Genomic DNA, 27,196 nt, shown 5'->3' with positions numbered 1-27,196 from the left:
AAATATGTGCTAGTCAAAAATGTTAGAATATGAAAATTAACATTTATGCAAAAAATTTTAATAAATTGGGTGGATGCTAATGTAGCCTAATATATGAAATAGAAGAAAAAAATTGAAAAAACATTATTCAATATATCTATCATGACAAACAAATTATTTAAAATTATTGACAATTGAAACCCTTGATACTTGTCACATCAAAAACCCAACCATGATAAAGTTGAATTTTTTTTCCCCCATTCAAATTAAAAATATTTTCTGCACTTGTTCCAATTTGGATTAATAAACGATTGAAACCCTCTAACAAACCACATACCCGCTGTAGCATGTAAAATACTTATTTGGAAATGTATTTTAAGTTGCATGGCTACTTTTTCAGATTTGTCCAGCCTGGGGCAATATTTACTAGCGTAAAAATCTCAAACTTAAGGGGTGGGTCGATGACGTAGGTGTTTGAAACTTCTACTTTTGGTTTGTGATGAAGCATAGTGCTTCGCAATGATTATGAAATTTTTGGAGTTTTACAATTCAAACAACCTTTTTTACTGCGAAGTGTGTGTAAAACTTTGAAAGACTTGGTAGTTACGCGGAAGAAATTTTCTTAAATTAAGACTTATAATTTTGAAAAATGAGTTCCTTAAGCTGAAAGCAATAAGCGTATCGCAATCAATTTCATTTTGTTATTAGTTGATTTTTATAACTGTAAATTACAGTGGGTGACTAGCACTGATTCAACAGAAGTGTTAAAAGCAAAGTTGTATAGGATACCATTCTGTACGTTCCTAAAACCTGTCAATCTATGTGTAATAAATGAGTAATAAAAATTGTTATCCTTATATTAACAAAATGAAGAAACCAATACTAAAAGCAAATAAGAAATTTGTAGTTTTGTCTATGTTCATTCAAAATCATCCAGAAATGTTGATACTTTTAGAAGTTAAGATTTTTTTGCTAGCTAATTTACCTGTTTATTGATTGCTTTGTGACTCTTTTTATAATGTCATGATCAGTTTTTCATAAAAGTAGTGCTTTACTGAAAACCTAATGTTTTTTAATTTTTCAAAATATCAAAACAATCAAGAAGTTATATTCACCAAGATATCGACTAAATTTTGGTAATAGGCGTTGGGGGGGGGGTGTTAAAAGAATTGCTTGGATGAACTTAAACATCTTATTAACGTCTTTGATTCACTGTACAAGAAATTACAGTTCAATTAAAGAAGTTAGACATGACTTGAGATTTCATACATTTGTATGGAGGGAAATGCAGATGGTCAAACTGGGAGCCACTATCTTTTTTTTTCTTCTTTCTTTCTGGTATCTCAACCTAAAAATGGGATTTTTGCTAATGGTATAAATTTTGAACATAAACGTTTAAAATTTGCCAAATTGCTAGCAACTGTTAAGACTTGAAACACATGCTCTGTAACTGGGACTCTGTATTTCGCTTATTCACTTATGCATGAGATAAGCATTGAAGTCACTGGTGCACTGTAGCTGACCAAATACCCAAAATTTTAGAACAGTAAAAACTATGCATCCCATGCAACACCTTTACTTAATTCAGACTTGATTTTTTGTAAGCTTAGGGTCTACAGACCCAGTTGAGTTGGAATAGAGTAACTTTGCTGATAAAAGTATGAACAAGTTAACTTGATTGATTTATTTTTCTAGTCTTTCCCCGTTTTAATAAACATGAAATTTTTCAAAAAGATGAAGAAAAGTCGTTTTATCGACTATTGTGATAATTTTTACCACAGAACATTATAAGTCTGCTGAAGGCTTGTTGCAGAACAGTGCAAAACTGATTCTGCTTTAGGAGAAGCAGCAAAATCTGAATTATATATTTTAGTGAATAAAACCACCTGAATCACCATCAGACTAAGATTTTTGAAGACAATGTTAATAACGTTCTCTTAGTGCAGGCATCTTCAACCCATTGTTTGCGAGCACCACTGTGTTTTCTGAAGCCCCCAGAGTGCTCAATGATCATATCTAATTTCGTGCTCACGAGCACTTGATCAACATCCCAATTAAACCCTTGTGCCAGTTACATTCAAGGATTGAAATCATCCTGATTTCATTCGTATGTCAAACTTGCCATGAGGGTGCTCTTATGATGGGAACAGCTTATGACGATAGGGAATGGCGATGAGGAAAAGGGTTGAAGATCTCTGCCTTAGCGTGCACATGCACGATTATTGGCCCGCGGAGCCCTACATAAAATCCCTTCATTGTAGAAGGGACATTACTATCGCTATTATATCACTATTTCCAGATAGTGATGAATACTTGAAATTGTGGTTTATCTATAAGTAAATATTTCCCGGGGTGGGGTCATTTGATAAGAAATATTGTGATTTTAATCAGAGGACCACCTTGAAGATTCGAGATGCTCCAGGCATGCATAGTGTTACCACGAAAAGATGGCCTCTGACCATGACTAAAAGAGGGTTCACTCTTCAGTAGAGAAAAGGAAATGAGCATTCTCAAGGGTTGCTGCTTCCTTTTAATAGTTTGTCCCCAATTTCTCCCTGCTGAAGAATGAACCTCTCTTTTCATGAGGGTCATACAAGGTCAGAGGCCATCTTTTTGTGGTCATGCTGTATTTTAAGGCCTCTTTTCAACATTTTGCAGTTTGTAAAAGCTGCCTCGTAGTAAAATAAATCGCAGAATATAAATTGCCAATAGTGAAATTGAATGTCAAAGAATAAAAAATTTATAATAAATAAAAACCTTATGTGAAATTTTTATTATGGTATTCAATTGGAAATTGTCAATAGGTATCCTTTTTCATGGAAATACTCAGATTTACTTATTAAACCATTTGCGATGTTGAAAGTAGGTCAAACATTCTATTTCTATAACTAAGAAAATGTGAGGGGGCAGGTTAAAAATCAGTGATACCCTGATTCACTGTTTTCAGTCATCGTGTACTGTAATGAAAAATATAAATTCAGACAGAACTTGATGGGGTGTATATTAGCAGACCTTGTTCGGACAAATACTATCAATATGAATGTCTTCACATTTGGGTATAGGGCTAGGATATCCTTTATAAGTTTTGTATACACACTTTCATGTTTTAACTTGTGGTTGCCCACTTTTTTTGCCTAGCCGAAACATACCTGCATTTCCTAAGCTTAAACTGGTGTGGTTGTAATAACATTTCCTGTAAATTTTTATTTCATGTGTGCACATGTTTCTTTTAGCCCGTTTACATGTGCAAGATTGGGGGTTTAGGTGATTATTTCTTCCATGGCAACTTTTTTTCATCGTAAGGGGAAAAAAAGGGACAGATTCCTCAAAAGACGTTAATCTTTTTTGGGGGAAGAATGTGGTGGGTTAGTCAGATTTTCTTTCCTATCATTCTTTGCACCACAAAACTGTTAGCTCCTTTGTCAGCCATCTTGAGCCGATTACTTTTCACCCATGTAACCAGTGACGACTTCCAGAAAGAAAGGGAGGAATACTAGCATAAGCTGAACACCATTTAAATGCAGGGGTGGGAACTCTGCGCCAATTGCGCCGCACTGCGCCAAAACTAATATCTTGCGCCATCCTGCTCCAATAGCGTATTTTCGCATTTTTCTGCGCCAAATAGCGAATTTCGCTTCAGTATGCCCGGATTTTCGGAAAGGACGCCAAAAGTTTTTTATTCCTGCTAGCCACGAAACATTTCTTTACGAAAAGAGCGTGTTTTATTCCGCTATACTTAAACTATCGGCCCCTGATCGGGCTTTCCATTGCGAAATCCCGATATTGTCCGTGATCGTGGAACTGAAGATGGTTTGCAGTGCCTTTCAGCTTTAAAGTGCAAATTCGAGTGTTTCCGTTTAAAAAAAAAAAGTCGTCACTGGAAGCAGCAGAAATTACTGTAGTCGATTGTCATTGTGTTAAATCCCGATGTTTCGTGAAAAAAATTGTCATTCCGGGAGTAAAAAGCGCATGTCCGCCGAATTACGAATGTTAGTTTAGAAACTTTGCCGAATAACGAGTGTTAAATCGCCAATGTTGCCGAATAACGAGCGCTAAATCGACAATGTTGCCGAATAACGAGGGTTAAATCGCCAATCTCGCCAAATAACGAGTGTCAGATCGCCAATCTCGCCAGATAATGCGTGCTGAATCGCCAAACATCGAGTTGATACTTCCGAAATTTTCTCCCATTTTGCAACAATTTCTTTCCAAGTATAAAAAAATTAAAAACTTACAAAAATTTTTTTAGCTCATTTGAAGTGCTGCTGTTCAAGGCAGCAAATAGTGCCCTCAGTAAGCAAAAATCATCCTAAATAGACGGGTGCAAAAAATGTTATGACAGCCGCTCTTTCAAACAAGGTGTCAAAAGCCTAAAACACCAAAAACAAGCCGATGAAGAGATGTTTCATAGCAAAAGACAGTGCAGTTTTATTTTGAAAAGGGTTGAGGGTTAACGAAAATATTCTTGTTAATTTCAATGCTCCAATTTATAAATATCTGCTCCGAATCCCATATTTTGCTGCTCCAAATCCCGAATTTGCTGCTCCAAATCCTGAATTTGCTGCTCCAAAACTGCTCCAAATCCTGAATTTTGCTGCTCCAAAGCTGCTCCGAAATGGACTTGGTCACTTCCCACCCCTGTAAATGGGTTGTGTGAAAATTCTTGTTACTGGTAACTTCCTAGAATATTTTATTTCACATATGAATGGGGCTTTAGAGGACAAACCCTACTATATCACAACCTGGAGTTCTCTCATCAATCGATACACCATTTGTATACAATATATGCCAATTGTCTTATACACAAATGGTGTATTTAGTGATTTTGCGTGCACGACCATGCACACCTTAATAGGAAAATTGGTTTGTTATATCTAGAATATTGATGCACCAAGTCTTTACTTTTCCATTGCTTGTTGAAGTACAAATGAGTGATCAAAATATTAATGAGCAGTCAAGCCCTGGTGCATAAGCTCATTATACTTATGGACGTCTCAATTGTAAAAAAAAAATACTCAGTCTCTACACAGGTTGTTGATTCAAGGGACATTTTCATTTGACAGAAGGATCCTGGGAAAAGTCTATTTCATGCTCTTAGCATGCCTACTGCTTTTGGGCACGAAAATAGATCCATTTGAAATCAGTCAATTATAGAGCTCGGTCTAGCTATCACATGTATGAAATAAATATGGTATGTCAAAAATTAAAACTTGTATTTTTTCAATTTAATTTGCTTTCTCTTTATATAATCCATCTCCAAATAAAATTATTCTTCCATAAAAAATGGGTGAATGATTGGGTCATTTTACTGGCTTATATAAATATATAGCTGTTAAGTGAAACATACCAATGAAAGTGATTACCTTTCATCGATATAATTTTATGAACTTCCCGGAATGAATATTTGAATATTTCCCGGAATAGTGAATTGTTTTTGTGGGTGAGACCGGGTCTTCTTCCACTGTTTTTTTTTTTTTTTAACTACCAGGACTGTGGTAAGTATTCTACACAGGTATTGTATGTTTTTTTTCCTTAATGTTAAAAATCTAAACAATTGAGTGTCGTCCTGTGCTATTATGCAATCTTACACAAGTTAATAATTCAGAGGTCTAGTTTAATAACAGAAATAGGTTAAGGGTCACACATATACACACACAACACGTTCCCGGCATGTGTCAATTCATAAGAAAGTCCCCAGTATTATAATTATAAAATTGAACAAGAGGAAAGAATTGCCTTCAGTAGTTGTACAGCAAATATGTATATTTGTGGGTGTAATACAGTCGTTGTCACTTAATGGTTTAATGTGATCACATTGGGACTCTTTCTTTTCATTTTCTGAGTTTCTGATGATAACCAAATGATATGTATATTCGGAAGGAGTCCTGTGTTTGCAAGTACATATACATCCCACTTGGTCAAACAGGACGTATTGTAAATGGGTATTGGTAAAATGTAACTGTTTTTCTTTCTTACATAATTGGCTGTAAAATGTTCAATCGTTTAATTTTAAATTCTACTCTAAAACAGGACTTTTTACTTAAAGCTAAAATCCTACATTTGCGTCATTCAGCCATTGTGAGGCATTAGGATGGAATTGTCTAACGTATATCACAAATTACGATGTTTTTTTTTAAAATGTACAATATGCTTATAGATCTCTTGAAAGTCTCGGACGAAGAAATTTGAATCTAGTAGACTGAAAGAAACTGATTAAGAATTTAAGGAAATGTTTCCCCCCCCCCCATACATTTGCCTTTATTATAGGAAGGGCATTGCAAAACCAACTTCACACGAATACTATTGACTGATTAAGACATTAAATACAGAAATGTTGGTAAACAATTGGGTAGGGAGAGAACACATAGCCCCTTGCAGCGCTGATAACGATAACCTAGAGGGAAAACACATTTATTTAAACCTTAGCTTCAGAATGCGCAAAAAACCTTATGACAGAAAATGATACCATAATTGAAGTCCCAATGGCTGTAAACAAATTTTTCTCATGTTATGATATCGGTCCATTCCATTCTTTGCACAAGTCATAATACCGAAATAATATCTGTAATTTTAATAAGTGGCATCCAACTGTACAAAAAAATTTTTTATTAGTTTTTATTTACTATTCAACTAATGTTTGCCTAAATCAATGAAATGTGTGATAATTAAATTTTTTTTAAGGAAAAAAAAAATAGTTTCTTGTAGTTGCTATAGATCTAATTTTTAATTGGCTATTTTGTTACTGACGACATTCAGAGGGAAAAAAAATTGTTTCTTTTTTTCCCTCCATTATAATAAAAGTGAAGTTGTTTTGTAAATTAATTTTTTTTTACAGCAGAAGAGATCCATTAAAAAAATAGTTTTTCAGTTCCTTTCTTTTTAATTATATATTCCTCGTGATGTTCTGTTTTGGAATTCTTAAGTTCCAATCATAGTGATATTTGAATTTTCAAGTCTTAAGTACAATGACTGAATTTGTTGTTTCCCCCAATTTCTAATGCTGCTTTACAGATAAATTAATGTTTCAATTTTTATAAAGAAATTTAACGATTCTTCCAAAAAAAATTTTCCAAAAGTAGTCTTTTTCCTTTCTCTTGAAACTGTGTTTAGTATGTTTTTGACTTTGTTCAGTAGGTACAAACCAAAACCTATGGGTGCAAAATGCTGATTGCAAATTTATTGAAAATTTGCGGATTATGCTCATTATCTTCCCTGAAATATCTTCTGCTTTCATAATTTTTACATTGTGTTCCTATTTCTTCGCAGAACTCTGAGCTGTTCATTAAACTGAACTTCAACCATTTGTTGGAATTTTAAGTAAGATTTGTGAGAATATGAAGCATATTGAAAGTTCTACATTTTTAATTTCTAAATTCACATAATTACCTACTTTTTTTTTTGCCTTTCAAGATAATTGGGTTTTTGAAAAGATCATTCAACTCACATTTTTTAACCAGGTTGTTGCTTTTGTTTTCCAGAGATTTGGTTTCTTTATCAGGTGTTAGATATAAATCATTGAGTTTGGCATTCACTAATTTGTTATATCTAATAGATTTCATCATTTAGGTATATATTCTATATCATGGTTGTTTGTTTAAATTTCTTTTCTTTGGAACTGCACGGAAACAATGTAATGATTGTAATTCTATCTCTTTCATTACTATTTACATCAGGGCTCCCACTCATCCTGCTTTTTTTTACTTTTTGGTAAAATGTCCTATTTTTCCTACAAAATCTTAACAAAATTTGTGTATTTTAATTTCAATTGAGCAGGGAATCATTGATATATTGCCAAATACAGTAGACTCTCGGTAATTCGACACGTGGATAACTCGGCATCTATTATTCCCTTGGTTGGCCCAATACTAATTTGAACGAAGGGGAAACTTATAATTCGACACGTGTCTGGCTTAACTCTGCTTGAGTCGACTACGATTTTTGTCCCTTTACTATGACTTTGTTTTACAATTGGTCTTTCATTCTAAGAAGTTTTTTACGTTGTCCGTGGGTACTTTGATAATCCTTTGTTTCTATGTTTTATATGATGGGTGCCTTTTTTGTGCTATCGGGGGGGGGGCGTACATGTGAAGAATGCATGTTTGAGGCCCCTATCTTGGCCGGCCTATCATTTTAGTGGCATTTCCAGAACAGGTCTTTCATTCTTTTCATGGCCGAAAGAAGTGGTGTGATCCTTATTAGATGTTGGCAATTTCAGCATCCAATAGCGATAAAAATATTATCTTTTGTGAGTTTTGATTGAGAGTCTGTTGCTGGGAATGTTTTTGGTGGAACTCGGTTTTACGATTTCTTGGAAAAGGAGTAAAAGAAATAGCTAAAGCCTGGTTAGATGCTGAATATGTCATATGGTTATCATTGTGAGTATCGATGGCCATGAATGCAATGGCTCCACGCGGACTTCATACTTTAACTTTAAAGTCAAAAGTTGAAATTTTGAAAAACTAGACGTGAGAAAAACTCGCTGAAGAATATGGAGTTGCACGGAACACCATTTCAACATTTGCTGAAAATGAGGCAAATTTTTTTCAGCATTTAAATCTTATGAAGCAAGCCGAAAACGCATAAGAAATCAGAATTCAGTGATGCAGAGGAGACAACTCTTTTGTGTTTCAAATCCCTCGATCTCACTTAATCCCATTATCAGGATCAATAATTCAAGAGAAAGCAAAAGATCTCGCAAAAATTCTCAATCAAGGAAATTAGGAATTTATCCTAAGTATGAAAACTTCTAACAGAAAATTAGACAAATTTGAATTCGGGGATGTTATAATGGACGTAAAAATTTGTTTTACATGCAGTTGAAATGATTGATTCTGCCTGGAACTGAGGCACGAGTGCCACAATTCGGAACTACTTTCATCATATTAGTTTTAGTTCTGAGTCTTTGGAAAATGATTATTTCTCCGAAGATTCTTCCCAGATTAAGTGTGGAGGAAGCATATATAGCATTATGGGTTGATTGTATCGACGATGAATTTGTGAGTATTGACTCTGATCTTGTAACTTCAGGATCTAGCAGACGACGATATTCTAGAATCAATCACCCAAAGCAAGTGTTTCATGTCTTAAGAAATAGAATCAGAAAGTTCAGATGAAGTATCTGCATCTTTCCATGATGCATTAAAACTCCAGATGTGACACGTCACTTCCTATGCAGTCAGGAAAAAGACGAACAATCGCGGGATAAACTGAACAGTGTATAGAAGAATTTTTGTTTTCTCTTCGGAAAGAAAAACAAGTAAATGTACTTGATTATTTTTCATGAGGTACAATTTTTTTTATACGTTTTGATTCTATTTTGGAATAACCCTGAATTAAAATTAATGAGAATTATCATTTTATTTAATACAGTTGTTAGAATGTATATAATTATGTACATAAAAATGATGAAACAAAATTTAGAGTGAAATCCTGTTAACTCGACATCTTAAGTTGACATGTTTGTCTATACTTTTGGGGTGTCGAGTTACAGAGTCTACTGTATTACAAATGCTGTAGATTGTTATCAAAGATTCTGCCACAGCAGAATTTGTATAGTTTTTAAAGTTATCTTGGGGGGAGGGGTATGTGGCTCATTTGGCCTAACCATTTTTTTATTTGCTTAGCTTGAAGGTACAAGTAGAGTAGTTGTTGAAACTTCTGTCTGGATGGAAATTTTTGTTTATATTTACTACTTCATGGACTTGGACAGTAACATAATTCAAAATTATGGTGCATATTTTGTGTATAGGTAAAACAACAGTTGGATACATAGGCCTATTCTAGGTTTGTAACATTTAATTGTCTTCTGTATTTTTAAGACATTCAGAGGCAAAAAAAAATGTTTACAATGCTCAGCAAAGAGCTAGAAGTGCTTCATGTGTCAAAAACGATTGCGCTGGTATTGAACAGTAAAATGTAAACAAATCCTTTTAAAATAACAATGTACAACACAGTAAAACTATCCGGTTCACCTTGACTCATTTACATCGGATCTTGTAATTTATACATGTCTTTGTAATTTGCTGCGCATTGTCGAAGAGGGTTCACAGACTCTACACTTTGGGAGACTCCAAAAAAAAAATATATATATATATATATTGTGAGGAGAGACAAAAGAATTATCTGTGGTTGATAGTACAATGTTTTGATCAAAAATTGTTTTTGTAGCCATTTTGTCATTTTGCTTTGGCTTGTCAGCCTTAAAGGATACTGAAATAGTACTATGAAAAAAAAAAATTAAGTTTTTTTAAGGGAGTTTTTTTTAAATTATGCTATGATTATGTTGTCTATGGGGATACCTTCTGTCTTGCCTTTTCTAATTTTTTGAATGGGAGCCCTGATTTACATAAACTGCAACTAGTGAGTACTTATGTTATTAGAAATATGCAGTTGTTTTGAAGTAGCAGTATTTTAATTAATGGAGATAAGGAGTAAAATTTTATTTTTAATTTTGTGGTGTTCAAAAAGTAAACAGTTATTGAGACTAGATTTGGACTTGATTTTATGAAAGAAGTGGGAGGTTGTATATATTTGTAGTCATTTAACCTTCTCTTTCAGTTTGTTTTTAAATTAATTTATTTAAAATTAAAAATATATTGCACAAAAATAGTTATAGCATGAAACTATTAGTTCCATTAAAACTCAATGGTTTGTGCAATGAATTTGGTGTTCCTCAAAGAATGTTACCATGTGCTTGATATAGCTCAAATAATTATAAGAGTGAATTGTTCAGAAGATGCATGTTTATATGTGGGGTGAAAATAAGTTTAAGCATATATAAAAGTATGTGTGTAGTTCCCTTCTCTACAATATTTTCATTTAACATTTTTTTGTTTCTTGGAATTCCAAGTTTTTTACTCAAAAACAGTGGCAAGATTTTTTGTAGTTTCTTCCGGTGTTAGTTTAGAGGTCTCTTGTCTCATAATTTTATTCATATATTTCAAAAGTCTAAGTCACCTGAATCACTTGTAAATCAGTGTCAGTTGTGTAAGGCAGAAATTCTGTAACAGCAGATTTTATTGTAATCACAGGTCCCTAGTCTAATTTGACCGTTTTTTTACACCCTCAACAAAATAACAGGAATGATTGCATCACAAATTTTTGTGGTAAATTTATTAACATCCCAACAAATTCATTGCAATAAATTGTGGAGCTTGCATTAACAAAACCATAAGTTTTGTATTTCACTTTTTTCAAAAATTTAACTATTGTTTTCACTTTCCATGAAATTAAGGATAATTTTTTTCTCAAAACAAGGCCCTATGAAAAAATCTAGACACCCCCCCCCCCCCTCCAGGTCAAGAATATTGTGTTTGTGATTCTTCTTTCTTTTTCCCCCCTCAAGATGTTAGCTTGATGATTAATATCAAAAACTTTTTATGGTAAATAATTAAGTTTTTTATGCGCCTATATCCGAACTTAAGTTTATCTTGCCATTCCCAAAACAGATTGTTCTGAAATGAGCTTTCAGCTCTGGAAATATTCTGTAGTGAAAGTTCTCATAATAGTGTTTTCTACACTTTTCTTAAAACTTTTCCTGAGATTGTTTTGCGACATACGTTAGTTTTTATCCAGTTCTCTTGCAGTTCCCTGCCTTCTCAAAAAAGGGGAAAAAAATAAAGCAACATGCTTTTGCAATGCTTTCTTGATCATATGTATAGGATTACATGCTTTCTTGATCATATGTATAGGATTACATGCTATCTCATAGTGTCTGTACTTGCAGTTACTACTGCTTTCTTCCAGCAATATTCTCTTGAATTATTTTTAAACCTGCTTCAACTGGTTTTTCTGTATGCGGTAAGGGTGAATAAATCTCCAAAATTTTACATGCCTGACTTAAAATAATCCATGCCCGAATCAATACTTCTATCTATGAGCATCAAGCATGTAGTTGAAAAAGATAATTCATGCTGGGACAAAATTTTTATATGCCTGTTGCAGTGGATTTGAGTTGTCCAGCTCTATTGTGCTGAACAGCAATATTCCTTGTAAACCAATAGCATAGCTGCCGGGTCTCCAGAATATTCCGGGAATCTCCCAAATTTTAGCTTCATCCCTCAACCTCCCGAAAAGTTCTTAAATCTCCCAAATTTTTATAAAAATCCCTAATTGTCCCTAAAATTTCCTACTTCATTAAAAAAAAAATCCTCTCTTATGGAAACCCTCCCTAAGGAATTTCTTGTGGGGCATGAAGTCTTTGGCTCTGTTTTTTTTCCCTTCAGAAATGACGTCACATGTGGTAAATGGGGAAATTCCCTTTTTAAGGAAGTTTTACAAACCCTCTGATGGTAACAAGAAAGTTTTGTCTTATCGTGCAGGGAAATAGCTTAGCAGCCAATAGTCCTGGATAATAATTCATTATAGTGACACGCATGTGTTCAAAATTTCTTGTGTTGAAGTTACGTACGTGCAATATAAAAAAACATGAATACTGATAAGCAAAAACATATTTAATCAATTTTAAAGATACTTATTCCCCTTGAATTTCCTTTCATCAAATGTTCCATTCAAGGGCAAACTTTTCCTTTTAGTACAAGTTGTGTTATGGACAAACATCGGTCATGGAAAGACTGTCATCACTCATGTGAAATGAAAAAAAAAATCAAGCAAGTTTCACACAAAGTCAGGGTTCTTCAAAAATTGATGCTTTTTCCCTTCATCTTCCGATTTTGGGGGTCATTCGCTCAGAATGTTTGTTCACATCGTTTCTGATTGAACATAATATTTATTTTTTCAGCTCACCATTTTGAAGTTTTGGCCTTCAATTTCACTTTTTTTTTTGCATATGGGTTTTATTCCCAAGGGTTCAACTTCCATGTGTGTAAATCCCTATTTTATTTAACTTCAATTTTTGAGTAGGGATTTTATTCTCTATGCTGTAACTTTTATGTGTGGAAACTCCCTATTTTATTTGGAAAAACCCTTTTGTATTTATTGGGGAGTGGTTTTACCATAAAATACGGGTTTGCGCGAAAATCTCCCAAATTTTCATTTTGAAAAGTTGGCAGCTATGCAATAGTGCATTTTCTGATTTTTTGTGCACAGAAGCATCATTGTTTGAAATAGAATTTGAAACCATAATTTTTCTTGCACAAATGAAAATTGTGCTTTTGAAGGGGCTTTTATATCACTCGAAAATAGATTTGAGTTCTTTTTACATACACATTGAGGATAACTTAGTTTTTTTTTTTTTTTTTTTTTTTTTTGTTATATTGAGCTACTTTATACAGGAAGGAACAAGCACAAAGTGTTTTAGTTTTTGCATATTGATTTCAATGTGATTGAGGAAATGGGTTTCTAAAGTGAACACTCAATTTCTCAACTTACTCTGAATGAAAAAGCTCCAATACAAGCAGATGTCTTGAATTAGTGTGCTGCTGTCCCTCTGAAGAGTTTGTAATGTACGGCTCTTAGCTTCTTGTTTTCTCTCATTATGTATTTCATTGCAGCTCTCCTTGCCAGTACGTCTACAACATATGAAGAGGCTAGTAAATCCTTTTTAAAAGAAATTATTTGGACTTCAAATGTCTTAAAAGCATATTTTTTTTTATGCCTAATTTTTTACAAAATTTCATCTGCGATTCTCGCTGAAAAGTTTCTGTGTGAAGAGTAATCGTGAATCACTTTGAAAAGATTGATTGTAGAAGATCTGTTATTTGTGAATGAGTAGTGCATTTGTCTAAAATTGGGCAAACTTTCCTGTGCTTACTTGAATAATTTTAGGCTAGATTCCTCAACCATTGCTCAAGAATTTCAGACATAATTCACGCATATTTCTGACTTTTGTAGTATACTGATCAAGTTTCAAAGTTTTAAACCTGAGAAAAATTTAGGGTGTGCTGGATAATAGAAAGTCTAGTTTTTTACTAATATTTTTAACCTCGCACTCCGCCTTATGCTAGCTTTATAATCTTGATCTGTAATTGTTGGAGAAAGGTTTCTCCAAGTTGTTTTTTCTCTTATGCTTTCCCAATTCAGATCCCAGAGTTTGCTTATCAAGGTAAACTGATATTAAATATATATACAGTTGAACTTGGTTAATTCGAAGTCATAAGTCACTGGAAAAGAAATTTTGAATTTATTTATCCTGGATCTTTAAAATGACTATATATTGCAACCTAAGCAACATTTACAAAGGCTAATAATTATCAATTAAAGTTTTATGAGTTACGAAACTGTTTCCCAAATTTTATAATTTTAATAATTGGTCTTAGCTGTTACGTTATTTCACTGTTCTGGATCAGCATCACTGCGGAATTTCTTGTCCATATTTAAAGCCTGATTTATAGGAAAAGTTCATGATCATCTGCTATGAAACTGTTACACAAATTTTGCTTATTTTATTTATGCTATCAAGGTAATTACTTTCACTAATGTATTGCAATGTGAACTTTCAGATACTTTCAATGACGACAAAAATATTCTGATTTTGAATGTTACATCTTGATCTATAGGTTGAAACATAATCAGAATTAAGTCTTGATGCACTCCAGCTGAACAATGTTAAAATGGGCATTAAATTATTAAAAGAAAAGAGTAAAGAAAACAATTGTCAAACTTTTAGTCTTTTAAAAATTTGTTTAACAACTTGATCGAGAAAAGCAAAGTCTGACTTGTAGAATTTTTCCAAACTAAATTTGGTCATACAAAAATCATGTTTTCTAAGTAGAAATTTGAATTAACAGAATTATAGTCAGATACATCAGTCATGATAAGTACATGCTGCAATATTTTTTCATGACCATTTTCTAGTGACATCTGCATTATAAGCTTCATTGTCATTCACTGTCAGTAATGCAGTGCCTGACACTGCCTTATAAATTTTTTTTGTCACATAGGCCTATGCACCAACCATATCATAGCTAGAATATTGTGGGTTATATACGATGAAAATTTATAATGCTCATGTTGGGAGACGGAAAAAAAACCAAATGTATTTTAAAAGCACATTCTTAATAATTTTGTCTAGTTCTGATGTTGATTGAATTTTTAGTAGCTGTTGTATAGAAGATGCAAAATATCTGATTGGGCATTATAAGGAGGTATGTTGTAATGAAGGGTACTGTGAACCTAGAGTAATGGCAACGTTAGTTACTAAGCAAATGAAACATGTTTCCATTGCAAAAGGAAGATTATCTGATTGTTTCAACGTTTTGACTTCTAAAGGTTGATTCTTTCATTGGGCCGCAGCCCCCCCCCCCCCTTTCCAAGAAATTTTTCTTAACGACCCCAACTCAAGCCAGCCCATAAAATTCTGTGCTAAACCCATCCTATGCTTCTACTGTCCCCTGAACCATTCCATCACCCCCGTCCCATGGGTAATGTGTTGGGCGCCAAGTTGGTCTCCAGTTTCAGGCTATAAACTGGTACAAATATCTATTAAAATTACATTGAATCAGAGGACGAATCTTTTACAGGGAAGCGCTTAAATTAGGGCTTGACAAATCCGTCTTCGGGCCACGGTGGTGACTAAAAAACTGATATTAGTGCCTAAAATTTTCAGTATACGGGTACTAGCGCTAGCAAAAGAAATACACTTGCCTCCTAAAATATTTCGTCTCCTGGGATATTTTTTTGATTTGTCGATCCCTGGGTGCTTGCCTCTTTACGTGTTAATTAAGGTGTCAGTTTTTAATATGCGCACACTATTTTTGATGGTGACTTTTTGATTGAATGAATTTTTTTAAATTGAATCTGTTCACTATATGATACTAACCTCTTCATAGTATTTTTGTATTTTTAATGCATTTCCTATTTGTGAAAATTTGTTTTTGATGATATCAAGTGGGAAATTTTTTATGTAAATAAATAAGAGTCGCAGTTCTTGTAAGTTTCAGTGCTTTTCACGTATACCTACTTGACACTGATGTTAAAGAACTATTTCCATGGCCTAAATTTCTGGGTACATAATGGAGAAATAATAGATAAAATAATACATAATAAATAAAAAATGAGAATTATGCTCATAATAAAATGTCATAAACAATTTTGAAATCTTTTTTTGATTGTTATTGAAATATTAAGTATTTGAAGGGGAGGTATTAGTGTTGGAATTTGCTGCTTGTCTTTCAAACCTTATAACATACATAGGTTGTAGAGTTTCTGTTGTTGCAAGGGTAATGTTGTGTTCCATTAATTTATTATTTACATTGATAAATTAACTACCTTAATGTCTGGGCCGTTCAAAATACTGTCACTAATGTTTTGAGTGTCCACATTGTTGGCTCTTTATTGATAATCATCTTAGTAAGCTACTGTAATTGTGGAATAGTCAACTATGTTAAGCTATAGAATTAGTTTCTATCGTACGGAGAAATTGCTTGCTGTCTACGTGTGGATGGGACCATTTTGCTTATTCTTCCAACATCATGCTTTTATCACTTTCTTCATAGTGCATTATCCACCTTCAAAAATCTCAACTGCAACGCAAGACTTTTCTCAGATCATATGATTTATTAAATCAAGAATTTTATAGGACTGATAAGGAATTTGTAGAATTCAACCTCTGAAATATATCTCTAATTCTCCATGTTTTGGCGACCATTTCTTTATGCTTCCAAGTCAATTTTATGGGAATTAACCCCTTTCTTATCTCCTTGAATTTTCTATTCATCTATCATTAACTCAGCAATTTCAGAAGTATTTCCCATTTAAGATACTTAGTATAATCTCCCTGTCACTTTTCTATACCAGTTTTCAAAATGCCGTCTTTTGCAAAAGAACAAACATTCAAGCTATGACACCAATAAGCAATGCTGTACTTATGGAGAATGGGTTCTGGTTCAATAGATGACGAATCTATATTCTATTGCAATTTTATATTGTGTGGATATTTTATTGGAAACCTGTTCATTTTTTTAATCTTTTCATATACCAACAGCTTCAAACGTTTACTTCCCTCTCCTTGTTCAATGGCTTATTGGAATAATTTTCCATATCTTCAATGATTCTCGCTTTTCTTAACTTAAATTTGTATGTATATTTGTATCAATGTGAACACCTGCATTCTTTTGTATAGGCCTTGATCTCAAATAAATGAAAACTTCCCAAATATGGAAGGTTTTGATACTTTCCTAATCAGTTTTATCTCTGTATGGGATGGTGTAAGAATTGTCTTCCAAAACCTATATCAGTTCATGTATGTTTGTTAAAAGTTTTGGTTGTGCAGTTATCTGTTTTCCAAATTTGAAGCTTTGTCACTACCTTTGTTTTAACCAAGTAAAACTCATACCCATCTCCATGGGCAGTTTACTACCTAGTGAGTTGTGCCAAAAGTGTAAGTGTGTACCTAAGCAGTCTAAGTGCTGTCTGATTTTTTTTTTAAGTGCTGCCATCTATATTTCAAAGTGAAGTGTAATGATTGAATATTTGTACTGTTTGTAGGCCTGTTGCTCTCTGTGGTGAGACTACCGTACTGAAGTTTTTTAGGCAGTGATGAACAAAAAAGTGAAAACAAAAGTATTTTCAGTCTTCAGTAACTGTTGTGTGGTCTCCTAATGGTCCCACATTGTTAAATTTGGATTTGAATCCTGTGGCCACACAGTGATAGTTCTTTACAAAGAGGAAGCAGACTTGGTCGTGATAATTACAGAACATAAAAATTCAAGCATCTCCCACCTTGTTAGATTGATGGCAGCCCTTCAAACATACTTTGAATACCTTAATATGTAACATCTGTACATATAGCACATGCCGACATTCATTAGAAGGGAAAATATAAACACGAAGTGCATATGCGGTTTAGCAGTAGGACACCAATAGGATCACTTGGAATGACATAGCACATTATCTATTAGCACATTCTGTGTGGGTCACAAAATTTTGATGTCTATCTGCAGGAAATAAATTTGTACTGTCTTTCTTGACCTTTCTGCCCCATGGGTACAAGTGCTGCTCAAGTAGGAAAAGTCCTTGGAATAAAACTTTCCCAATATAGGTGCACTCTGAAAGGAGTGCCATCTGATCTCTGCCAGGACTAGGAAAAGCTGTTTATCTCTATTGTCCTACCTGGGGAGCCATTTGCTAAAGTAAATTTAATGGAGGCTACTAATGCCTCTATTTCAGTGTCTCGTGCCACAGTGTTTAATAAGAAAGGCAGCATGCTTGCCCAGTTTGCGAGAGGGTCTGGGTTCATATCCCTGCTTCAGACCAGATTTATTTTCCTTCAGAGTCAATCTCGGCATAATATCCAGAAAATATCTTTCCCTAATATGCAGAGAATTTGTTGCATTTATCAATGGCAACTGGTCTCTTTTTCCAGTACTATTTCTTGAGCTTTGTGAACATTCTCATCAGTGGTTGAAGTTTGGGCATCCTACTCCCCTTTTTGTGTTTCGCACTTGTCTGGCCAATTTTAAATCTCTTGATCCATTCATATGCATTTTTGTATGGTAGAGCAGTCTCTATTGTGCGTTAAGCCTCAGCTTTCAGCCTTTGGCATACTTTGTCTAGAAAAATACTTTATAAATAGGTCATACTTTCTGCTCTTTGCTCTTCTTTGGTGCATACTGCTAGTAGAGCATCCATGTTTTTACATTGAGATATTAAGCAAGAAAAACGAGGCCATCGAGGTCAAATTTGTATAGTATAATCACAGTGTCGACTCCAAGTAAACATGCATGGATGGCTGACAAACAAACCTGAAAGTGAAGCTAATATTTTACTTTCCTACGTCATTTATTCGTAGATATGTTATGGATACCTGTGATTTGATGAAATGCTACGGCACTTCATTTAAGAACAGTATTGACATACATTTGTCAAGATTTCTTTTAAATGCAATCTGCCAGCAATGAAAATTTGTTTTCAGAATTAATCATTGTTAGGTCTCGTTTGAGTTGACAATTCTGTTAATCAGGTTTGTTTATCTAAAAATCATCAAATGTTTTTCATTTTTGTGTGCTAATTACAGGCTCAAACCAGGTTTTGGTCTTGATCTTCTGTGTTTTCATTTTCTTATTCAAATTTTTATTTTATGTACACAACCCTATTTACAATTGTCAAGAATTATATGAAAAAAGTAAATGAAAATCAGCAGGCAGATTAGTTGTGGTATTGCATATGAGTGAGCCAGCTGATTCAAGCTATAAAAGAAAACCAATGAAAATTTTTTAACACTTTTGTATGTTTTTATATTAATACACATGAATATTACCATGTGTAATTGAGTAAACCTGTCTAGGTGTGATACACTCACATGAAATGAATAGGCTATTAAATGTGTATTTAAAGTACTCGATAAATTTTATTTAAAAAGGGTCTGAATAAAATATGGGATATGCATACTTGTGTTAAATTACATATTTTCCGAATGGTATCCTTTTAGTATATTATGAAAATGTAATATTGAAATTCAACAATGATACTCTAAAATCGCAGTGTTATTTATTTTTTTCTGACTTTTAAATCCAGCTATGTTCCGGCATTCATTATTAACTATAAAAACAGGTATCCCTTGCTCTATGCGACTTTACACATTTCCACTATTACACTATTTAAAAGTTGATTTAAATAAAACAAGGGCGTGCTTCAATTTTGTAACTCCTCTTTAGACAATGTAGAGATGGTTGCAAGCATCCTGAATTTGATAATTTACAGTATTTTTATCCAGATTCATGTTATAATTAGTAAATTGTTTTACTAATTCACTTTTGTTTTACCACCAATCACTCCTCTCATTCTATTCTTCAGGGAGTTATTGCAACTTAAAGTTGGGAAGAATATTCTTGTCTTCAGTTGATCATTTCAGTAGTATTGATCCTGAAAGTGAATTCTGTGAGATGCAGCGAAATTTGTTTTAGTTAAAGATGTTAGTGAATTGCGTGAGTCCTATTAATCAGAATTCGCTGTGATCTTCAAAAATGGAGAATCCCTTTGTTATCATTAGGACAATTAGATATTATCCTGTTGAGTGATGAGACTTGCTTACTAACTGTTCACAGCCCTTGTTTATATGATAGGCAATTTATTTACCATTTTACGTTTGAAGAGGTGGCTGTCTCAAGAATATTTTTTGAGGAACCTAATAGGGTATTCACGGTTTACAGTATCTGCCATTATCTTTCGAATTAGCAATGAATGAATATTATGTGTATTCAAATGTGAGGTCTGCTACTTGTGATGGCAATTTTTTTTGAAGGAGACTATTGGGTCACACACATTCATGATCAGGAAACCCCAGTTAATCAACTTCAGCAGGCCACTTCTGTGCTGAAGTTTGAATCTGAGCCCTTGCAATGTAAAGCTATCGTGATGTCCACACTGGCAAACTGAAATGAGTGAAGAGACGCTAACTGAGTGGTGAAAGGAGAGATTTTTTTTTCATTCATTGATATTTTTTTTCTTACTGATGCAAATTTTTCATTTATCCTAGAGAGATCCTGATTTCTGTAGTGCCTATGTCATACTCAATTTGCATGAATTTTTCACAGATCCAATTAATCGTGTAAAGCGAGGGACACCTGTAACAGGTTCTATTGAAATCGCTGATGCTTCTAGCAGAATTGATGATCCAAGCTAGTTTATTTCCAACTTGTTACGTCTTCTTACAGTGATCCGCATTTTTAATACAGTAAAACCTCTTTTTGCGGACACCGGCGGGACAAAAAATTTTTCTTCTATAAAAGAGGGGGGTGAAATGCTCACTATATTGTATGAGGTGGAAATTATTATTTGGCAGGGAAAGAGGTGACTGCATCTAAAGGGTGTCCGTTATGAGGGGTTTTACTGTATATGCATATCAGAGTATATTATTCCTTTTTTTTATTCACTTTTAATTCAATGTCAAAATTATGAAGAAAAGGTTTTTTGTCAAATATGATAGTAGGGTGGGGCCATTGGAATCATCTCCATTGGCGAGTGACTTGGAGTTCTTTAAAACTTATTTCAACTTACTGAAATATATCTTTATTTATGCTAATGTGCAATTTTTTTCTCCTTTTTCCCCCTCGGTGTTCCTGTATATATTTGATTATGGCTGCTCGGTGGATGTGCTCATCTTCACAATTTTATGGTGCTTCAAAAAAAAAACTTTGAAAATGAAACTGCTGTTTTTCGCAACTTAATTGATCAATTTTTCTGATAACATAAAACTATAGCGCCAATCTCGTTTTGATCAGCCACCCATGGGCCCAGGATTCCCAAACTCTGGTGATCCTATGAATGAAATGGGTGGTCCCATGCCATCTGGTGGCCCAGGGGGTAATATACGAGGTGGTCGCGATATGCGCGGTATGCCCCATGAAATGATGGAAAACATGGAGGAATATGGCATGGATTCAAAGCGTCGCCGTTACTGAGAGGAACATTTCTGATCTGGCATTAAAGAAAAACGCATGCCGACAACTTATACATTATCACTACTAGTATTGGACATTATTTGTTACCTATCCTGAATTCTTTTCTCATTTATTGTCTGGTGAACTTCAATGTTGTAAGAATAACATCACTTAAAAAAAATCATCTGTAGCGCGTTGTGTATGTATGGATCTATCTAGCTGTAGCCTGTCTCGATGGTAATAAAACCTTTTTATGATATTGCGAAATGTGTACTTGTAAATATATTGTTGGGGCTCATTTGCCCTTTATTTTAATGTGTTAATCAAAGCTCTTGCGTATTGTCTCTTCGAAGAATCACTTCATTTGATTCTTAGTTGCCTTTCATCGTGAGTGGCTCTGGATAATTACATTTTTATTTCTTTGATAAAAATTTACTATAGCATTTAAGAACTTAATGAAATGTATCTGTAATGGTTTATTGGTATCCTTTACATGCGACTCTATCTTTAATTGGAATTATAATTGAGTGAAGGATTGACAGCAACGTATGACATCCTTTACCTATGTCAAAGAGTTAGCTGGCCAGCGAGTACCTCATTTGCTACTAAGAAAATAGGTATGGTGAGATTGTACCGATTTGTGTTGAAAAACTTGGGCACTCAACATTACACATGATGAAATCAGTTAATTTGTACAGATTGCCTCTAAAAAAAGGTGGGAAAATCTACTTTTCTGTTAATATTTTAAACAATCTCAATGAAGGGCATTGAAAAAATATATATATTTCAGAATAAATTGACAAAGTGGTTTTGGCACAAGAGAATTTGTTATAGCTTCTTCCTTGGCTATGGAAATTGTTGAGAAATGGAAATTCATAAATGATTGAATTTTATTTGAAGATTTATTCAGCATTATTGAGCTAAATTGTTTTTCTTTGGCGTGTTCAGTTGTGACGACATTGAATATTGAAAGACCGGACATACCCCGCTTCACTTCTCAGATATCGAAGCATTCCCTGAAGGATGAGTGTATCCGGGAATTTTCATTAATTTGTGTTAAAATAACAAAAACGTTATTTCATATATACGTAGTTGTGAAGACAATGTGCTTTAAAAACAATATATTGAAATTGGGAGGCGTAATGTCAACAATTTTTACATTTAATTTCTAACAAAGATTAACAACTTTTTGAATATCCAGTTTCATTTCTAATAGAAATTTAAGTAGAGCTTCAATCGTTAAAATGTATTTCAACTGCTGCTGCTGTTTCTACAAAGTAGTCCTAAGAAGGCTTCAGGGTTTAAGCTACGGTCTCATTTTTCGTAGAATGCGAAAGAAATAGTAGCCACTTTCGCAAAAATGCGTACAAGAGGAACGAAACGAGAAGTCATCCAACCGTAAATCATTAGCATTTTGCCAAAGCTTTTTCTCCCATTTTCGTTTTTTTGCTAAAGGAATTTTTTATCTAGCTTAAACCCCCCTTTTTTTTTTCTAGCTTATGACTTGACCAACTACAAATTAAGTTTCATTTGTTTTGTGATTTATGATGGCTTGACAAATCCCAGGCGCCAATTCATTTAAAAAAATTGGCATGAAGAGCCCAAAATACTATGTATGTGATTAGTAAATCAATCCTAAAGCAATACAATTTTCAGGAATTATCTCAGCTTGTTTACTAACACAAACTGTTCAAAATGTTTTTATAACTTTTCATGAGCTTAGTGACAGTTTTTCTAGGAAATGAATGCCTGACTTCTGAAATTTTAACTGACGCCTAAATTTTTTTCTCGATTTGTCAAGTCCTAGTTTAAAAACTACTGATTACTTCTGGAAATACAGAAGACTGGATGTTGTGAAGATATTTATTATTTGAGATGTTAATTTTTTAAGGAAGGAAAAAACTCATTTCTGCCTCTACCGGGAATCGAGGCAGTTAAAAATTCCTTCCTTAAAAAATTAACATCTCAAATAATATCTTCACATCATTCAGTCTTCCGTATATCTTGTATTAACAAGTGGAGAGCGACATTCATGTCATATTTTAGTTTTACCATTTCTCTGACCTAAAAGCCATAGCTAGCTGGAAAAATTGATGTGGTAACTAATATAATGATTAATATACATATGAGCTTTACGATAGAATTTTGGAAAACGGGACACGTCGAAGCAGCGCTTTACGTCATTGTCAGCAATAAATTGTTTTTAATCAGCGAGAAAATAATGTAGAGTACGCATTTCTTAGTTCTCAAATCGAGATGTGGTACAACGTTTATGAAGTCGTAAAACAGGTCAGTACCGATTGCTTGTTCTTGAATTCAGGATTTAACTGTGCCAACCGATCAGTTTGGAATTTTCTGTTTATGGTGCATTATAATGATTTCTCCAGCAACTGAACATTTCACCTCCGAGAAGTTGGTTAGGCGACTTTTTATGGGATTCCATATGCGTAACCCGCTTTTTAATTGCAGTGACTAACCCATTACAGTATCCCTTTGCGTCTTCGATTTCGCTCGAAAACACCAGTATTTGCAAACAAGCCACAAGCTGACGTCCCTTTCCGTTATCCATACAAAGGTTTTTAACAGCTGGCTGATGCGAAGATACATTTTCTCTTTCCAAAAATATATCTTCGCATCAGCCAGCTGTTAAAAACCTTTAAGCCACAAGCTACCAATTTTATGCAATTTTCAGGAACATTACATGTTCCGAAGGCAGAGGCCTCGAGTTTCATTAGTAATTCCGTATTGTATCAACGGCACTCGATCTTTCACTTAACCCAGGGGTTCTCAAAATATTTTCACCTACTGCTCCCTCAAAGACAGTTTAACAAAGAATCGCTTGGAAGAACTGACAAATATTTGACAAATATATTGGTGCACAGTTTGAGAACCCCTGACTTCACCAGTAGTCATCTTTTCAAGAACTCAAGCAATTCATTGGTACCAAATACTTTTTTATTAACTTGGGAATTTCTTTACTAACTTTTGTATCGTCCAGATATAATTAAAAGTGCGTCCTCTTCTATTGATATGGCCATCGTTCCGTGGACGTCTTTATCTGATCCATACAAAAAAACTTGTTCCTTTGTTACGACCTATTCTTTCAAGTATGTCCATGACGCGAAGACATTTTCCGGAATTTTGACCAAATGTATGAACGTTTCTGTGGTCTGCCACATTTCTCAATCCCCCTTTTTTTAACGCATAAATAGTATTGTTTGAATTTTTCTTTTTCGGGGGGGGGGGGGGGTTGCACAGGATTACAACAGCAAGCATCTTAATTGTTCGATATTGACATTGACTCCTATTTTCTATTTGAAGAAAGAAGTTTGAGAACGTGCTGTTTTATATATCCGTCTGTCACGCATTGTTTTTGAAATTCTCTTGTGCTGATTACTGCAGTATTGGGGGTTCTGTTCGTCTAATAATGGGCGATATTCAAAGCAACGCGTTATAATGTTTGATTATTTTCTTCCCGTACAAGAGTGAAACATCGTACTATATTAGCCGGAAGAAATACATCAGAGAATCTCACGCTCATTCATCTCGTCACCGCGACGTTTCGTTGATAACTCTTTGAATTTAAATTTTTTCTTCACAGGTTATTCTTTCCCGTCAGCGGTATTTCCTCCCTAGCAATACGGGGAAGGGCGATTCGATGACAACGAAAATAAAAATTGCTTCACGCAACTTTCTTTCCTTTGAGATTTATCTTGGGTATTTCAGCTACATATCCTCCAAATTTGTTACCAAAAGCCTGTATCGTAAAGGGGTTAATACGTGTAACCGTAAATGTAACGTGTTACACATTTTTTACAAAAGGCGCATTTTATTTTCTTAGACTTCTACTAGCCGATACGTCCGTGCAAGTTAGTACTAGGCCGCTTAGAGGTTCTATATGCCCCGCTACAGATTTTTAAGTAATTCTACAGAAGTTTTTGTTAAATAAGTTTAAGTCCATCAGAGGTTCGAATGTTTCAGTTCGGAACCCGCAATAGTTACGGGACTTCGCGGAAGCAAAGAAACACGAATACAGTGCGAGACATAATTATAAGAGACTTAAATTTTAGTGAAATCACAGGAGCGAAGTAAAAAATATCAAATTTCAAGCTGTTTTATGACGGCAAATAACTTTATACTAAATATTGGGAATTTAAAATATTTTCACGTTATTTTTTATGGAAAAACAGAAAATGTGTGTAGTATGGACAGACTTATAAGCGGGGTGTGTCCGGTCCTTCAATGTTCAATGTTGGAATATGCATTCATCTTTGAAGGTAGATAAAACTAGTCTTTCCTTTGGCAGAAAAATGCTTCCCCAAACCATCACTGAATCACCACCCATTTGACGGCTCATTAATTGCGGCGTTGCAGACCTAAAAACATGCCAATACGAATGGAAACCATCTGGACCATCAAGATTGATTTTTCATCGGAGAACAGAGCAGAATACCACCGATGAGTCGAAGGCATGGAATGTTTTGCGAGAGTCAAATGATCCTGTTTGTGTTTCAAAGTTAATGGAGGTTTTTTCTTGATTCTCATAAATTTGATGTTACTTGTAGAGCTTAAAACTCTAGAAGTTTGTCGCTGTGAGCACTGAAGTTGTAAGGCAGATTTTATATTTCTGGATAACAATTTTGCTTCTTAATGTTAGAGCGCAAACACTGCGCTTTGATAGGGCAGACCAGCATGGGGTGTCCCCAGATGGGGACAAAAAATCGCATTTACAAAATCGCATTCCTCGGTTTAAAAATTTGTGACGGCGCATCGAGAACATCCAAATTTTACATGCTATATACGTTTTAGAAACGCTGGTGCCATCACGCCACGCAATAGCAAAATTTCACTTTTTTGCAGCACTGTTCCCCGTGGCATTCTTTCTACTGATGAGGTACTATAAAGAGCGAATATTTTTATATCAGTTTGTTATCCAGTGACGTTAAAAAATGATTTGCATAAAGTAGCGCAGTGCTACACTACTGTAAAATGGTAGAAATGAAAATGTCATATTTCTGTCCCACTAATTTCTTACTGGAATTCACAAAAATAGTAAAATATCAAACTGTTTCTCGGACGTCCTTGTAATTTCACAATTGTACACGACATGAACGATATATATAATTGAGTTTCATTATTGTGGAAATATTGTTTTTTTCCCGTGAATATTCGTAGCGTCTTATAATCACGTCTCGCACTGTATTTTTACTATACTGCGGAACGCGAGGTGGAGACATATTCTATAAACACACTGTGAAAACTGAAGTCCGTTTCAGCTGAAGTAACTCGTGAACCGTTGATTACAGAAACAGACTTTCAATTAGAACAAGTATCCAAATAACGTGCCCGTTTTAGATACTGTAGGGTCCCGATTTAACGAATCGGAACAACCAACAATTTTATCCGTTAAATCGGAGCCTCATTGATCACGAGCATTAATAGACTCGAAATGCCATTTTAAAAGCTACTTTATAACTCGGCTTATTTCTGGCAATTGAAAAAATAGTAAACTTAAAAAATCGGGATGCACGAAGAAATTGCTTGATAGAAGTTTCTTTTATACGCCTAACCACTTTTATAAAATAGAAGTTCGAATCTTTAAATACTATGTTGAAAATTGAATTTAAAAAAATTTAAATATGTGTGTGTTTCCCTTCTGAAAATAAGCTGCTCATTTACAACAGATGTTCGGAATCTTCGTTGGTACATAGTTTTTTTTTTTTGCCTGATTTTCGCTTATCGAAAACTTTCTCTTCAGATGACCCGCCATTCTTTGCTTCTCAAGACTGAGCCAAACTGGGTAGTAACTTTATTATTTCACGGAAATCTAAACATGCGGACCGCACAATGCTGTATGGTGGTATTCAGTTGCCAATTTGTGGTGTACCCTAATTGGCCATTGAAACCTTCCCATGCACACTCTAAATGGCTTCATTGTT

The 27,196-nt window shown here is 34.3% G+C and overlaps 1 protein-coding gene across 2 annotated transcripts in view; it reads left to right on the top strand.

The window, feature by feature from the left end:
- Positions 1-21,524, top strand: part of LOC149076772 (paraspeckle component 1-like) — a 52,001-nt gene extending 30,477 nt beyond the window's left edge. For both annotated transcript variants that reach the window (XM_089244436.1, XM_089244437.1), the window contains one exon: positions 21,078-21,524. In XM_089244436.1, the coding sequence (XP_089100562.1) occupies positions 21,078-21,278 (201 nt within the window). In that variant the 3' untranslated portion in view covers positions 21,279-21,524. The remainder of the gene's footprint in view (positions 1-21,077) is intronic.
- Positions 21,525-27,196: the final 5,672 nt, after the last annotated feature.

The sequence above is a fragment of the Pholcus phalangioides genome, unplaced genomic scaffold (genome assembly GCF_987345545.1).
Source record: "Pholcus phalangioides strain wild (caught in Gottingen) unplaced genomic scaffold, Ppha-v1.0 ptg000015l_1, whole genome shotgun sequence".
NCBI classification, from domain to species: domain Eukaryota; kingdom Metazoa; phylum Arthropoda; class Arachnida; order Araneae; family Pholcidae; genus Pholcus; species Pholcus phalangioides.
The sequence above is the reverse complement of the archived record's forward strand: the minus strand, read 5'-3'. Positions and strand labels throughout refer to the sequence as shown.